The 18,275-nt window shown below is 36.5% G+C and overlaps 1 protein-coding gene across 8 annotated transcripts in view; it reads left to right on the top strand.

Annotated features, from left to right (window-relative positions):
* LOC149076942 (uncharacterized) overlaps nt 1-18,275 on the top strand; it is a 341,983-nt gene that overhangs the window by 118,534 nt on the left and 205,174 nt on the right. For 6 of the 8 annotated variants that reach the window (XM_089244666.1, XM_089244668.1, XM_089244665.1 and 3 more), the window contains one exon: nt 12,591-12,621. In XM_089244666.1, coding sequence (XP_089100792.1) covers nt 12,591-12,621 — 31 coding nt within the window. Of the gene's footprint in view, nt 1-9,715; nt 9,937-12,590; nt 12,622-18,275 lie in introns of those variants that run through there. The other 2 variants (XM_089244672.1, XM_089244670.1) reach the window with 2 other exon arrangements.

Genomic DNA, 18,275 nt, shown 5'->3' on the forward strand with positions numbered 1-18,275 from the left:
GTTTGCGTGCCCATAGAAATGCGTATAGCAGATATTCGTATCCTTAAAAATGATAAGGAGGCTTGCGCGCTTCTAGAAACGGTTAGAAGGTGTGCATATTCCTAGAAATCCATGAAATAGCTTCCGCACCCTTGGACATGCGTAGGGGAGCTTGTGTGCATCTCAACATGAGCACAATTCTTGAATCCCAGAAATGCTCAGAAAGTGTGCCTGCCCTTTGATTTGCAAAAGAAGATTGTATATTCCTACAAATGTACAGGAGACTTTCATGCTACTAGAAATGCATGGTTGATATGCGCAGGGCCGTCTGAAGAGTATCGTGGCATTCTCTCTTCCCCCGCCCTCAGCAGGGCCGTCTTAAGAGCATCATGGGCCCCCCACGGGCCAAGTGATTTTTCTGAGGCTCTACCAGGCAAATTCTCGAAAATTTTAACCTGATCTCATTTTTGTGAGGCCCCTTTTCTGTTGAGGCCCCCGGGCCGTGCCCGGGTGGGCCCATGCCTTAAGATGACACTGGCCCTCAAGCAAAGTGATTTTTTTCTGAGGCCTTCTACCTGACTAGAAAAGTCTTTCAACTGATTTAAGTTGGAACTACATCTCATTATCGTGAGGCTTCCTCTGCACTTGCGCCCCTCCCACCGTCCAATGCCTCACGACTGCGCTAACGAACTCATAGAAATGCGCAGCGTTCGTAACCCCATTTTCCCCAGAGGTTCCTTTTTGCATACCCTCAGATGTACGCGTACAAGGTTGAGAACTTTTCATTAGATAAACATGATTCTAGCATACTGAACTCGTGCGGGTATTTTTTTAATTTTCCAGACAAGGTGAATAAACTGGTTTCATGTATATTGAGGCGAGATTATAATATACATATACACACGATTTCTGGCTGATGAGCGTGGATTCGCTCGTTTAGACTGTAGTCTCGTTGTATTCGCGCATTAACGTTATAAATCGTCCAGCAGCCAAATTCCATGACATTATGCCACGACGTAGTCGTTGCCAGACTTTTCCTGAATTTCTTCGCTCTTTCAATTCTTTTAAAAAAGGGAAAAGAAAATAATTTATGCGTTTGGCTTGGCTTCAAAACCAACTTTTTTCTTGTGTCGAGAGAGAGGCTCTTTCTCCTCTTTTCTTCCCTAGACGGTATCTTCCCAACCTAGTCTGCCGATTTCCACAACTGCGTCGAAAGTTTTAAGCACGAATTTTAGTTTTTTCAGAGGTTCATGGACGAAATTGGTAACATTCGAACGCATGAAAAAAAAAAAAAAACTCCTAAAAAATAACGCGAATAACCAAAGTTTAGACTTGTTTAGACTGAAGGACACTGCAAAATCCGAATGCACATGCGCTTGGGAGCTCTTTCGTGTATAATAATCGGTTTATCTCTTTAACAGTAAATATATTTTAAGAATTTTCTTCAGTGGCCATTTTTTTTTCTCTAAGACATGTAAACTTTTATTCGAATTTATCGGGGGGGAAAAACTCCGATTTCAGTTATGAATGCTTCACTACATCTTCTATATCAATATCGTATTTACTTTCTTTTTTCGGCACAAAATCAAATTCAAAATTATACTATCCACTGAAGAATTACAGAACTACAAGATTTCCGGAAAAATGGGAGAGATGATGATTTTTTGGTGAGAAAAACTCACTTCTGCCTCCACGGGGACCCAAACCCCATGCTCTCTCTCTCTCATATGAGTGCTCCTCCACTAAGCTATAGATGCAGACGAAATATTTCTCCCTTGAAGCGCGTATTGTACCCGCTTTTGCAGCTGAGCATTCGTCCGGCGTACGAAAGACCGTGGGTTCGACTTCCCGTGAAGGCGAGATGAATTTCATTATCAAACAGAGCGCCTATATAAAAGTCGTAACAGCCACGAAACCGATTTTTCGGGCTGTACAATCTTTTAAGATAATCACTAATTCGTTTCGCTCAAGTTTCATTTTGCGAGTAATACTATTATTATTTTACTGTACACAAGTATAAACTGTTAAAATTTAAAAGCAAATTTAACAATTTTATTAATATTATGACTCATAAAATATTTACTAATATCATATACTACATTGCTGTTTCATGCGGCACATTTTTTTTACAAATTCCAATTGAAGGATCATTAACAGTTGTACTTTTTACTTGATAGGTGACAGAAGAGGTTCCACTTTTTATGATGTTTCTCAATATAATATATACATTGTATACAGGATTTACCATCAAGACCCCCCAAACTCTGCACTGCCAGATTCCTCGCTTGGAATACATAAAAAATGCTCAGTGAACTGTACCAGTACGTCCCATAGTTTTCGAGAAAAATGCGAAAGAAAAGTATGACGTCATATCCGGTGCAAGGAAAAAAAACTTTATTGGAAACATATGAACATCGGTATTTGCATATGTTTACATAGGAAGATGTTCAAAATGTCTACCGCGCATATCGCGGCATGCATGCGCGCCGTGGAATGACGTCAAGCCGTCATTTGATATAGCACCGGATATGACGTCATACTTTTCTTTCGCATTTTTCTCGAAAACTATGGGCGTACAGGTACAGTTCTTTCGGCATTTTTTATGCATTCCACGCGAAGCATCTGGCTGTGCAGAGTTTGGGCGGTCTTGATGAGACACCCTGTATAATACATTCGCACATTCTAGTCTAGTTTTTTTTACTACTACTAAACCACTCATGCAACTCGTCTATACTCCTCCGTGGAATTTCTAACGAATCGGTACATGTTAGGATGTGCGTTTTCGTGTTGTGAATCTGACGTTAAGTTTGTGTCTGTGTAACGTTTGTTATGTGTAGCGTGCCGCCATCTGTCATCAATTTTTCTAAATGTGAGTAAAGTGTAATGATTGAGGATTTTACTGTTGTAAGCCTGTTGTTCTCTGTGACGGGATTTGTTTACGATGAGATCGGCTCGCAGTTTAAACTAACAAAGTACTAATAAAAAATACTAAAAGAACTACTAATTCCTCCAAATTAGCCGACCCAGAATTATAGACTGTATAGCTTTTCCCCCTCCCATTCCATAAATATGTTTCTGTGTCACAATCTTTCGGCCATTCATATACTTTCAAACCTTTTAAGTCACTGTTTTCGTCCCTTAATCATCATTCTTTTGGTCACTCACATGCTTCCACATTCACTAGATTAGTCTTCCAAGTGGTCTGGATTATTTTTAAACGCGGTCCCATATCGTTAAAACACAAAACAAAGAACAGCTTTGCGTATATAAGCAACAAGAAAGTTTTCTTTTTGAAAGCCCTCCGGGATTTCTAAGGGTTCCGTGGCTTTTGATCATGCGGAACCCAAAAAAAACTGTCATGGAACCTCAGAGTTCCGTTGGTCCCTCTGTGCTAATGAATTTTTGGGGTCAGCCGTACAGATTTGAAGGAGTAGTGTTGCTGAGGGTATCGTCCCAAGGGATTGGAAGCTTGCTAATGTTGTTCCGATATTTAAAAAGGGTAGTAGAGAAGCCGTGTCCAATTATCGTCCAGTGAGTTTGACGAGCACCCTCTAGAAAATTGTAAATTATTATCAAAAAACAATTGGCGAAGTGGATAGACGAGAATAATGTATTGTCGGATAATCAGCATGGGCTCAGGAAGGAGAAGTCACGTGTAAGCAACCTCCTTTACTTCTATGGTCGTTACTAAAGCTTTGGGTAAGGGTAAAAATGTCGATGTTGTTTGTCTTGATTTCCAGACGGCATTTGATCGGACCCAACATGGTAAACTCTTGAAGCGTTTACACGAGATTGGGATTGGAAGCAACTTGCTGAAATGAATAGAATCGAGGTTAAGAGATAGGTCACAACGGTTATGGTGAACGGGGGAATTCTCTGATTGGACAGGTGTCATAAATGTAGACCCTGAAGGTAGTATTATCCTTAGCCCCCCTATTTTTTCACTTTTCATCGATAAACTCGATCAGGGTATTGATGAGATTGCTAGCATATTTGCAGATAACGTGAAGTTAATAGGGGTAGTCGGGAATCAAAGCGATAGAGTGTTGCTCCAGACCAACCTAAACAGGATTGCAGCGTGAGCAAATGAATAGAGCATGTCTTTTAGTGTTGACAACTGCATGATCACTCATTTTGGTTGAAGCAACCAACGTTTCACTTACGAGTTGAAAAGTATTACTATCACGGGTGCAACTAGGGTCACCGATTTGGGAATTCTTATTGATGAGTAGCTTAGGTTTTCTGAATATTGTTCAGCGGTGGTGAAAAAATCGAATAAAATGCTCGGTTTCATTTTTAAAAATAAAAGGTCTCTTCGCGTTCTAATAAAGTCATTCTTTCACTTTTTTGAGGCTTAGTTCGTTCAGGACTGGCGTATGCTGTAAGGCTGTAAGGTTTCGGAGAACATACCTACAGCGGGATATAGACTTGGTTAAGGGGGTGCAGAGAAGAGCTACTCGTGTCCTTGTTGGCATGCAGGTATTGAGTTATGAAGATAGACTTGATTTTTTGAATATGTTTACACTGGAAGAACGTAGGTGTCGGGATATCATCGAAGTGTTCAAAATTTTCAACGCCATTGATGAAATGGGCCATGAGCCATTTTAATGATATATACGTCAATCGACTGCTTCTACAAGGGGACACGAGTATCGATTGGTAAGTCCAAGTTGTGGTAACGCATGGAGTTTTTTCCCTTTAATAAAATAAAGTTGTGAATAAATAAAATAGTTTACCCCCGTGGGTAGAAAATTCTTACACAATTGATACGTTTGTAAAGAAATGCGATAAACATGTTGGGCTAAATCGAGAAGCTATCCATACTTATATAAGACAACCATAACTATTTTTTATGGATATTGTTTTATATTTTATAATGTGTAAGTAGTTTTTAGATTTTATAATTGCATTTTTAATTGGGTTGCTGTATTTTAGCAGTATTGTAAGTAATATTCTCATCTACAGTCATTAGTTACAGTCATACAAATACTACCACGTAACACGAAATCACTTACTACAAACTATGTTCCACGTTGGTTTAATAGTATTAGGAAATAATAGTAATAAAAGACCCTTTCAAACCCTGGTGCTACAAATGTGTGGCTTTTTCCAACTGTAAGATTTTTTCTTCTGACCTCAGGGAGTTGAGCTCTGACTTATAGGATTGCGTTAGTTATGAGTTAGAAATGTGGTGAATATGAACTTGGTTGGCTTTCTTCAGAGGGCAGCACTTAAAGTTCAACTTTCAGGGGAGATTTTTTAGTTGGCTTCCAGGAGAAAAAATTTCTCCGGGAAAAGTATGATTTATTACATAAAATTCAACTATAAAATTCTGAGAAAAAATTGTATGTGAAGGTCAATATACTTTGCATCATCGTGGCAGAAAAGTTTTGACCGCAATGAAGTATTTCTTCAGAAAAAAAGAAATACAAAAGTGAAAAATTGAAAAAAAGGTTTTTAATGCATCTTTTGGGTATTACAAATGCAAAAACATTTTGAAAATTCGAAAAAATTAATGCTCGGGTCTGAAAGGGCTATAGTTGATAGTCTCAGAAATTTAAGATTCACGTCCAGGCAAGCATTGACTAAGATTTTTGTTCCTGCTGGTTATCAATCACACCGATTAAGTAGATAACTACGGTCGGCTTAAATGCACAACCATGACATGGGATATTTTCGTTCAAAAGAAAATATTGAGTATTTTATGTTAACCTTTGGTAATACATTTATGAATACCCAAATGCGCTGCGTATAACTTGTTAACATAATTCCGTATGCTTATGTTGGCAATGAACTTATAGTTGACTTGGTGATGTATTAGAGAGAACACTTTTTTTCTCGTTTTGATGAACGAACCCCAAAAGTGTGTTGAGTAAAAATAAAAATAAAAAAATAACGAAATGGCTTCCATAAGAAACACATTTGACTTGTTTATGGTCTGAACTGAAGGCGGCCTAAAATCTCGCGTTGTCACCTAAAAATAGGTCACATATTTGGAGTCTCTGAGAAATTGTAACTGGGTTTGAAACTTTCTTTCTGTAGTTCGTTCCGTCTCGAAACATTTAAATTTACTTACCGACTGTGACTACTCAAAACTTTCGTGGTATTTTGAAGGTCAGCCTTTTTCTATTTAACACCTATCTTTGGTCTCATTACATCATAAAATTATTTCTTCGCTTTTTTTCAGAAATTTTCATTACTCCTTTTTTTCCCACATCTCTTTTTAAAATCAAAAAAAAAATTCGAATAACTTACTTTTTTAATTTCTATATTTTATAATTCTCAACACACATTTTTCTATGTGTTATTCATATCTCTATCATTACACTACTACTTATTGCTACTTAACTGTACATGCACCGCGTACACATTCCTCTACGGAATTTCTAACGCATCGGCATATGCCGGAATGTGTGTTCTGAGTGAGTGTGTGTGTGGCTCTAACGTACTTGTATTGTCGAATTGCGCTGAACATCAAATATTGAAAGAGTTTTTGTGTCGAAAAAAATTTCCATTTCTTGCAATTCGGTATACTGGACACGAGATTGATCATGAGAAAAATTGATCTGTATCAAAAAGCTAGATTGAATATGATTTTCTATGAAATCGCATATTTAATACATATACACAGTCAATTCGCGATAAGTCGAACTCCAATTACTCTAATATCTGTTCAAGACGAAATTTTCCCTCAGCCCCTAGAACTTTTTCCGTATTTTAGTGTTAAAATTTTCTTTTAACTCTCGAAGTTTTCTTTCTTTAAGTCAAAGTTTTAGGGAATGAGAGAAATGTAAAACATGACAAAAAAGAGAGACAGTGAAAAATCACTGCATATTTTGACAGAAATAATCTTATACCGTAGACTGAGGTGGTAGTGATCAGTTTTTATAGTTTAAAGTACCAGCAAATTTTATATTAAAATTCTCAAAAAAATAATTTATACTCTCCAACATCTTACAATTTCCTGTATCAAATTTTGAAATTTTAACTCTTATAGGTTATTTCTTTTAAATTAAAATGATCATTACCACCCCATACCTAGGGAGTGTTAATCATCACCCTCTAAAATCGCTGTAAATCATTCTCGGCATCTTTCTGGAGCGATACTGATCACTTTATAGCAATATATATATAAATGTGTGTGTACACACACACACACACACACACACACACACACACATATATATATATATATATATATATTCAAGGTAATTAAAAAAACAATTGTTGTACAGCAATTTCTATTAAAAATAAAAATAAAAGTGAACAGTCCTTTTTTTTAACAGAAAAGGAATGGGTAGATGGCTTTTTTTTTTCTCAGCTCGAAATACTGTATAAAGGAAACAGTTATTTTCCGGATATTATGCTCATGTGAACTCGGAAAGAAAAGTCATCACGTGTCTGCCGGGGCTCGAACCCAGGCCCTCTTGCATACCGGGTCAGCATGCTACCATCTACACCACTGGAGCACAGTGCGTGAAATAAGGAAGGCAGGGTCATGTCACCAGTGGTGTAGATGGTAGCATGCTTGCCCGATATGCAAGAGGGCCTTGGTTCAAATCCCGGCGGAGACGTGATGGCTTTTTTTCCGAGTTCACCTCAGCATAATATCCGGAAAATAACTATTTCCTTGATATATCTCGGGCTGAGAAAAAGCTGTCTATCTCTCTCTAAACCGTCCCATCCGGGGGCCATTTCCTGAAGTTAAGAGAGGCTACTGATGCCTCTACTTCAGCGCCTCACGCCACAGTGCGTGAAATAAGGAAGGCAGGGTCATGTCTCCAGTGGTGTAGATGGTAGCATGCTTACCCGGTATGCAAGAGGGCCTGGGTTCGAGTCCCAGCGGAGACGTGATGACTATTCTTTCTGAGTTCACTTTAGCATAATATCCGGAAAATAACTGTTTCCTTTAGAAAAGGAATGGTTTAAAGACTTAAACACCCCAAATATATATAATGTATATATATGCAACATCAAATAAGCGCAGAAATATTCAAATTCAATAAGAAAACAAAACTGAAAATCATTCAGCACCATTAGGGGTCGAAGTTGCTGAAAATAACCCTGCTTTTCTCCTAGTTGGTGTTCCCATCAATTTTTTTTTACAGTATAAAGTATAAGAGATCAAAATTGATTAATTTTTAACTCAATATGCTCATCCGATGTCCCACGGGCCAAACATGGCTCTCAAAGAAGTTTGTTGGCCAGCGATCTTGAACTAAAGTCAAGGTCTTCATAAAAGAAAGGACGGCAGAAATCTATACTTGAGACCTGGGGAATCTACATCATGTGTTAATTTTTTTACACTGTACATTTATTGATGAAAATTGGTATAACTATAAATAGCCCGCTAAATGTCTCAGCTTGGGGACGACACGCAATGATGTAGGGTGTGGGGGGCATGCCTACAAGGTGATATACTTTTTCTTCCTTCACGATTTTGATAGAACAGAAGAGATTAGCCTCTCATTGGGATGATATTACATTATAATTTCTGTCGTGAATGTCAACGGGTCCAGATGGAAGCTGCAAGAAAATCCAACAAAGTGTGTGGTCACAGGGAAAATTGGCTTGTTGTTAGAAGAAATTTATTACGCTTACTTGAAATTAAGGGCCACTTTACTTTTTCGTTCTGGGCCGCGACCAGTTATTTAATAATTTGGTTACCAAATCACTAGATTGGCAACTGCCTTCCAAGAGGCTGAGCACTCCTTTCCAACGAGTTAAACCAGGGGTTCTTTACCTTTTTCAGCCGCAACCCAAAATTACCAACAAGATCAGCTTCACGACCCGTGGGACTGTTTGTTTTTTTGAAATTAGTGAAACCAGTGACGCAATAAGTTCATTTACAACCGTACTGTAAGCGGATGTGTATAAAGTCCCTGCGAATCAAGTTTAGGTCGTGACCCATGGCTCAAAAAAAACTTCAGCTGTAAGTGGATTTGTACTTCCTATAGACATAAGATCAGTAGTTATATACAGTCGACGCTCGTTATAGCGACCATTCCATTACAACGACCGGTAGGATAAGTCCCATGTGTTTTCATATACCTACTATCCAAAATATTTTACTTTCGATACAACGATCCCCCCAATATAATGTCCGTTTTCAACAGAACGGATGGGGGGTCGTTATATCGAGCGTCGACTGTATATCTATTTTACCACCCATCTCGCAAGCTTCTGAGAATAAAGTTTGGGTCGTGACCCATAGCTCAAACGCCCTGACTGTTGGTGGATTTGGACCACACGTTTCGGAAGCCCTGGTAGGAGGGGCCACACAGAGGTCATTTATTAATGAACGTGTCCATCGCCTATGAATACCAGAAAACTTGGCAATATATTTCAGATTTCACTACCGTGGGAAATAAATTAGCTATTCTAGGATCAAGAGCAACAGGTGACGATGACTTCATTTTATTATTGCTACCCCAAGAAGTATCTGTCTGATAGGTGACTGGATGAGAGTGTACATTCCACGGAAGACATCACCCGCTCCACCTTGATCCAAGATTCTGATCCGGAAGTGTTGTTGCTCATGTATGTTATTGCTTGTGTATGTTGATGAGTGTGGTGATGGTGGTGATGATGAGGCTAGAACATCATCACAGAAGCAAGTAGGAGTTGGTTGAGGGGTGGGACCGTTGTTCCAAAAATGGCTTTTGTAAGTCGATCTAAGCCATTCTCGCTGCCTTCGCGTTGATCTAAATATAAACCAGGAGTTTTCTTCTCCGTTAAGGTGGTGCGCGTTAAACTGCATATCCCGACTTTTTTTTTACACAGTTGGACTTTCGCTAGTGAACCACGCTCTCCTTGCTGTGGTGTGTCTCTGTGTGTTTTGTGTCCCCCGTCAAAAAAAAAAGTTTCTGTTATTAGTTTCGTTCTTTTTGTGTGTGTTTCTCGTATTAAGTTTCATTCCGATTAGTGAATATTGTAATCGTCCATGAGAATATATAGGTGAGTAATTTTTTTATGATTGATATTATAAATGACATAGAAAATATTGTTTCCTTGATTTTCAATAAGACAGATTCAGAATGTCAAAGTTGAAAATTCATGATTCAATTAAGTTTTAAACTATTATGCTTTACTATCTTCTAATAATCATAAAATATTTATGAAACTGATGAGTTTCGGAATGAAAACAAATTATATTATCAGAAAATTTTATTGGTGATCGACGAAATGTTTGACTTTTTTAACCACTTAACAGTTTCGGTTTTCTGCCATATTGCGTCTAATATTAAGCACATTCTTGATAAACAATTTCGCATTCAAATTGTTAATATAGGTTCAAATCAGAAGTCAATACTGTTACAAGCATTGCATTTATTTATTTTTATGATAATTTTTAATAACAGCGAAAAAAATTGCATTTTTACTCAAAGTTGGCTTTCGCAGTACCCGGGCTAAACGTTATTCGTTCAAAACTGTTGAATGGTTAAATAAACTACGTATAAATTTATGCAATCATCATTCAGAATTTTTATGTCGCAGAACATGCGTAACAAAATACATTAGAATAGTTTTGGTTTCCGATTCGACATAAATAATTTTTCAATTTCAAAATATAGCAGTTTATGTCAGTATGTCACAATTGTTTTTACATGTGCTCTTAGTATTTTGAAATTGAAAAGTAATTCACATGTTGCATTTGAAATGTTTTCCCGTATCCGTTCAGATTAATCTTGAGCAAACAAGGGAATTGTGAAGCTAATCGGTTGTCGATGGTAGAAAACAAATACACGGCTTTAATGTTCTAACCGTAATATCAGAGCTATATTTCCTTTTTTTTAACTTCAGCACAGAAATTTTGTTTTCAGGTAAGTACAGTGAAACCTGTGTATAGCGATACTATCTATAACTGATTATACGATTATTTTCTTTGGTCCCGGCGGAATTCCTATTCAATAGGAAATAGTGCAAATATTCAAATTGTCTACAATGATAACCTGTCTATAACAGTATTTTTTGTTGATCCTTACAGCATCGTTATATAGGCAAATTATACTGTAATAAAATCGAACATAATTCATTAAAAATATCAAATATATATTTATGAACGAATTACTCCTTGGCAAATGACTGTACTCGAATGGGTATAATAATGTATCCCCGCGTTTCTTAACCTTTTTTTGCTCGTAGCCCCCTTTAGAACATGTTTTATTCTCGTAGCCCCGTTTCACTCACCCCTCTTACCCTCATATAGAAGCAAGGCACTTTCTAATTATTGAATTGAATTTAGTCAAAACTGTATTTACAATGAACAAAAATTTTATACGTAAGGTTGATCTCTCGAAAACTCGGCTAGGTGTGGTTTCAGAGAACGGGGGGGGGGGGATAATTACCCCTTCCGAAAGCTAAATTGCATGTATAAGGGGAAAAATTGATCTGTCCCATAAAATATTGGCCGATTCGATGAATTTAAACAATCCCCACCTCCCGACATATGTATATATCGTGTGTCGGATCCGTATACATATCCATACCCTGGCTCCGTATTCACCCTGGGCTAGAGTACAGTGAGCTTCCTTTTTGGGGAACGGAGTTCTATGCAGGCCGTCTCAACATCATGGACTACGAGGTCAAGTGATGTTCTGGAGTTTACTGAGCTTGAAGTAAAAACTTACATAGTTGCATATTTACTCGCGAAAATCATAGTACCAGATCTCATCACGTATTTCTCCTGTGGGCATGAGTGTCCCCGAATTATACCTAGATTGGCCCATGCGTTAAGATGGTCCAGGGTCTATGGAAAGCTGTGTTGTATTCTCAAAGTGGTCGAACTTTTTCCCTCACCATATTTCGCAGCTCTCTATGGCCTTCTTGAACAACTGTGATGGCTCCCCTTGAACTTGATTTTCACCTGCTCCGCCCCCCCCCCACCTACGATATCCCAGGACCGTAGGGGGAGGGCATATGACCTCATGTTGAGAACCACTGATATGTCCACAGAGTATTCAAATTTTACACTTCGTTATAACACTTTTCTTCCTGTGGGGAAGAGGGGGAGGGGGAAAGTAGAAGAAATAATACTCTATCATTTAAACGCTCAGATTAGATAATCCAGAAGTTTTTAAAGTTCAGAAAATTATTATTCAAACAACCCGAGAAGATACTTGGGAAAATTTCAAAAACATTACATTATGCACGTCACCCACAGGGAAGTCTTAACGAAGCTAGTCCCAGAGGCTCCGAGTTAAATTGGGGAAGCGACTAAATTATTAAATATCTACATTCATAAAGAATTTCATTAATTTAATTCACATTTCTTATATCAATGTATTATTTTATTTTATTGCGTTGGTGATTCTATTTAGAGTTTTACAGCTGAAAAACACTTTTCCCCACAGCTGAAAAAGTATGTACAAAAACTTAAACCCTAGGCTTCAGAACTCCCCGAGACGGCCTTGAATGCATGATTTATGAGAAATTTTAAAAAATAAATCTGTACCTATTTGGTTATATCTCATTTAATGACATTTAAGTAATTTAGTTTCTGATTTAATCAACCTTTTATGTTAAAGAATTCTTTATAACTTGTCTATTTTGCTATCAAAAAAACAATAATTTTATTTATAGCTCCTATAAAATTTCATTTTATTTTTCAGATGACGGGATGGTGATACAACCGCCTACTTTGTAAGTGAAATTATACTACTTGCCTCACTTATTTTGTCAGTCAAATTTGCTGTATACTTTTCCTTTAAATTTATTTAGCTGGACATGAAACTGGACTCTTTTAATCAAAATTTCATTTAGTTCTCGTCTTAGTTATATTGCACATATATGTAGATTATGTCGATAATGATAAGTTACGTGATTATGTGAGTGCATAAATTGGCATACTATAAGCTATGCCGAAATTCAAATTACCGAAAATCTCAAAATATGTGTCGTATGAACGTGTTTGTCAGAGTGAGAAAAATTGTAAAAATTATTCGTGAGCTAAAGACACAATCACAATTTTAAACGATGCAGTTTAACTTTCATTTAATACCTGCTTCTTTTCTTTCATATAAAAAACAAATGAGATTGTTAGGAAAAGCTTGTCTTTTTTTCTTTCATCATGTCACCGGCATAGGCGTACGAAGGGGGGAAGGCCCCTTCACCCAAGCAGATCAGAGAAAAATTAATGTTTCGGTAAAAAAATTAATGTATCGAAAGACAGTATCTTCTGCAAGGATAACGTCACTCTCCGCAACCATACGAAGGTTTTTAACAACTGGCTGTTGCGAAGATGAATTTTTGGAAAGAGAGAAAATTCAACTGTCTTTGCGGTGAATCGAACTCACGTTTTTTCACTGGTAGCGTCAGTAGTTGTGAGCTTGGCCTGAGTCAGGTGCGACCGTCCATGCACGGTCCTGTTCAGTGCACACAAGCTCCAAGGAAAGATCGAGATATTCGTTGCCTTTGTAGTCTAGTGCGTTCACCCGGAAAGTGAAAGGACGTGGGTTCAATTCCCCGCAAAGACAGTTGAATTTTCTCTTTCCAAAAATTCATCTTCGCAACGGCTACTTGTTAGAAACCTTCGAAAGTACCTTTTGTATGTCATTTTAACCAATTTCTGTTGATTTAAATGCTTTTTGAAGGGCGGTAACTCATAATTGAGTTACAGAAAAATTTTGTAGCGCCCAAGCCTTTTGCTCTATCTCCAACGGTAAATCCTGCGTACGCCCCTGGTCACCGGCCATGAATACCTTCGTTCTTCTAATAAGTATGATTGTCTTAGATATGCGTTATATGAGTTGAATTGCTGTAATTTATCTTTTAAATTTGGAAGTGACAAAGTGGTACATGATTGCTAACATACAGGGTATCCACTCTTATCGTTGTCCAATGGCTATTTCCTTAACCGTTGGTTGTAGAGATAACTTTCAACTAGAAAAAAATCATTCTAAATGCTGTTCCAATGAAAAAAAAAAATTAATAAAAAAGTTGCAAAATTTAAATTTTTATAGGGTCCTTTAACTTTCAATTAGAAAGTTTCCCATTGAATGACGAAATATAGACTATTTTTTTAATAAGGAAAATATCCAATAAGCGATCCGTATTTTTCGGAATACGCGTACATGGTGAGCTTAAGCATATTCGGGAGTTAAGTGAGAAAAAAAAAATTACTTTTATGTCCAGGCGGATTCAAAACTCCAGGCGGAGTACAAACTTGTAGGAAAGATAGAAAACAAAAAAAAAAAGCACAATTTTTTTTCTCTTCGTGCATAACTGTGGATGGTGAGAATTTTGAGCACTTGTGAAACTTGACGTGTATACTACGTTGGATCGGAAAGTATAGGAAATTTTTTTTTTCGAAACTAATTTTGGCTACCCAAACTTTAGTTGAAAATTGATATTTTCATGAAAATTTATAAAAACAAAATTTAGAAATTACTTTTGACGTGGGGTGAGAAAGTTTGGTCTTGGGCATATATTAGTTTGTATAATTTTTTTTATTGAAATCCATTCATATCTTCTGGTGGCCCAAGCGCCCCAAAAATACTTAAAAATTAACACATTTATGAAAATGTATTAAAAATTGTAAATTAATGAAAAGTGTTTATAAACTTTGCACAGTATTCAAGTATCAAAGTATAAACTTATGAATAATAATAATTTTATAATAATACATGAAGTATAAATTTAAAAATCAAGGCAATGAATTATAAAACTTATAAAAGTTGAACTTATATAATGGCTTTTTTAAGATTAATTAATTTGAAGATTTACATATTTCTAAATGTTGTAATGCTTTTTGGTATTAAAATGTTTGATATATGGCTTCTTGATTTTATCCTATTCAATATGAAGCCGCGTCTCTTCTCCAGACACTAGGCGAATGCATCTTTCAACTGCATTCGCCTATGTCATGAATATTTTCACCATTCCTTCCAACTTTTACTATGGCTTCCAACTTTTACCATACTAAATAATTTTATACATTTAATAATAAATAATTAACAATAAATTATTTTTCATTCTCTGCCTGTACTGTTATCCCTGTGAAATCGATTTATTTAACTCATTTTTTTTTTAATTCAAAATTTGCATAAAAATCGATTTTTGTCAAATATTTAAGTGTCTTGGGGCACCGGAAGAAATTAATTGAAGTTGAAAAAATTTTGCATTTATGCTAGTATGCTTAAAACACAACTTTTGCACCCCAAGCCGATTCTTTTACCCACATTTCGATTTTTCGATGCACCCTAGTGTACACGTACTGTCCTCGTGTAAAGTATCGCTAAATAAAGAGGTTTTCCACCCATTATTTGCTTGTCATTTCTGCATCTTCGTTTATCCTCCAGCTGATCAGATTGTGGTTTCCAGTCATTCATTCCTATGTGATTCTGTTTTGTATTTCCTACCTCCCCTAAACATTTATTTGTTGAGTTTTGAATCACCCTGTATGTTTAAAAGAAACGAATAATTTTAAAGATGAATGTTATCGAAATGAATAGATGAGAATGAAATGAGACAGATGTTATCAATTAAATCGCCAGATTCACTACATCATTTTTTTGAAACAGAAATCAAGAAAAAAAATAGTAATAATTTTTTTCATATTTTTTTTTTATTAAATCAATTCACTCAATTATTTGAAATGAAATATTTGTTCTCGATAGAACTTTATAGAAGAATTTAATTTTTTTTCAATTTTGATAATGTAAAGAAGGGAAAAAACTATTATAATATTTAGGTTGTTTTGAATTTTTTCCAATTTTTTTTTTGATAAAACTTTGACAGATAATCCAGGCCTCTACTGCATTATTACCCATTATATAAAGACGACGGTATTCAAAAGATTGTTATTATATACCACACTTTTTGAAATACTGTACAGGGTGTCTTATAAATCTGTAAATAGTTTAAAAATTCATAAAAATTTAAGGAATTGGTGTATTTGAATGTGGTCTGCGAAAAAGTTATTCTCACGAAAAAGTGGTATATATATTGTGCAGAAAAATAGTTCAAATTTTTATTGATAGAGGATGCTGCACGAAATGAAACCACAGAATTCTGGACCTGAACCTTTCTTCAATATCTTCTGTGTCTGAAACGTTCGTAAAGCCGGCAATACACGTGGCTAGAGTAAAACAACTTCACCAATAATGCTTTATCCACCAATGTCAACATCACAATAAAAACCGTATATAAGCCGCTCATTTACAGTGCTTCGCTTTCGTTTCTTTTAGTGATTCAATTAGGTTTACTATCACCCCGAACATCTCTTAAGCCGGGTTTTCCTAGGAGCAGGTTTTCTGCGGCGCGTGCAGCGTAAAAAAGCTGGCTGGTTAAAAACCTGAATTTCACGTTTTTTTACCAATCAGCGTTTTCACGCTGCATTCAGCGCAGAAATTCTACTCTTAGGAAAACTCAGCTTTAGATTAGTATAAGGGTAAGATTCGCTACACACATTTAGATCGAAAGGTTATTGTCCCAACTGTGATCCCAATGCCCGTTGTCACTTGAAATTGTGTGAAAGAAAAAAAAATTAACCAGCGAGACTGTGTATGTGTGTTGCTGATTGTTGGAAAAGGATTTCGCACAGAGGATCAGCATTATTTCGTTGTATTCCATTGTTTCCATGATTCATCAATCCCTATGTTTGTGCTTTAAAGAAGGATTTCACACAGTAGTCACATATATTTCGTTGAATCAGGAACAAAAAAGTAACAAGCTGATAAACGTTGCCGCATCTTCTTTTGATCCAACAACCACAACTTCATCTATTTTCGTGAATGCAAAGTTGGATCCTTTGCCTTTCGTACTATTTTTCTTTCCAAAACCCTCGCTTCGTCATCGTCTTGGCAGTTTTGGCCTGAATCCTATATGCTGGCGTGAGAGTTTCTTTCTTCTCCCTTAATAACTTTATTTATTTATTTATTTATTTTAATACTTCCAGAAGAAGAAAAAAAAAAAGCATGTAAAACCTTCTTCTTCTAATGTTCTCTCTACTTTGTCTAATGCTGGACGGATTTTTGTTTGCGCAACTGGGCGAATCACTCGAGAAATGGTACACGTACCTCTGATTTCATTCCTGTCGTTCACTGAGAGACTTTGGTGAAGTCTTTTTCTTGTCTTGTTGGTGGATTGAGGCTGCTACAAAAATACATGAGCTCCCGCAGGAACCTAAAGGGAATGAGTCTTTCAGTTGTGGGTGTCATTAGATCTGAGATGTCCCATTTAATGGTTTCTCAGACAGAAGACTTTGTGATGTTGGATGTTTCTTGAACTTATTTATAGCCTTCCTTTCTACATGTATTGTGTTTCATGTTTACAGCATGTTGCTGAACTACAATTAGGATATGTCATAGTGAATTTATATTCTCACTTACATGAACGGGACTTGAGTTGATCGTACAGTGTACCATAAATTCGTGAATAGACTAAAAATTCATAAAATTGAAGGGATCGGTATATTTGAGTGAGGGTTTTGTGAAAAATTCTCATCAAAAGAGGCGGGGTCTTATTTTTCGGTACAGAAATAATAGTTCAAGTTTTTGTCGATAGAGAGTCCTATAAAGTATAGGGTGTAAGATTCACTGCTCATTTCTGAATTTGCCTGTTACTGGCATTTACATGAGGTTTTAATTGTGATGTCGACATTGCTGATAGAGCCCTATCAGTGAAGTTGTTTTGACTCAACCTCGAATGGCCGGCTGAATGTTTCGGACGCAGAAGAGATTGAGAAAGGTTCAGGTTCAACCATTCCTGTCGGACCGGTTTCTGTCTCCCTCTATTGACAAAAATTTTAACTATTTTTCTACAGTCCCCCCCCCCCTTAGTGAGAATAACTTTTCTGTAAACCACTTTCAAATATGCCAATTCCTTCAATTTTTATGAATTTTTAAATTATTTACGAATTTATGGGACACCCCGTACGCGATAGGTACATAAACGTTTGGACCATATTTCCCCCGGTTTGCTTTTGCTGACCATATTATATGGAAGCTACTTCTTTACCGCACACTAACGGGTGAGTGCGACAAATTGATTGGCTACGCACACCAATGCCGGTCATATCGTCATATGGGAGCTAAAATATTTGAAGATTAATTTTTTCTTGAAAGTTGAATAGTTTTCCGGGGGGGGGGGGGGAATCTTAATAATTTCTTCGGAGACCGTAGAAATGATTAATACAATCTTAGATTTTGAAAAGAGCAGGCTACAGAAAACAAGACATTTTAGTGCTGTATTTATACGTACTGTATAAATGAATTTGAAAGATTTTTTTTGCAATTCTCTAACACAAATATCATCATCGATTGAAAAATTCAAACACAACTGTTTTTTTATCAGTC

This window comes from Pholcus phalangioides, unplaced genomic scaffold (genome assembly GCF_987345545.1).
Source record: "Pholcus phalangioides strain wild (caught in Gottingen) unplaced genomic scaffold, Ppha-v1.0 ptg000015l_1, whole genome shotgun sequence".
Lineage (NCBI taxonomy): Eukaryota > Metazoa > Arthropoda > Arachnida > Araneae > Pholcidae > Pholcus > Pholcus phalangioides.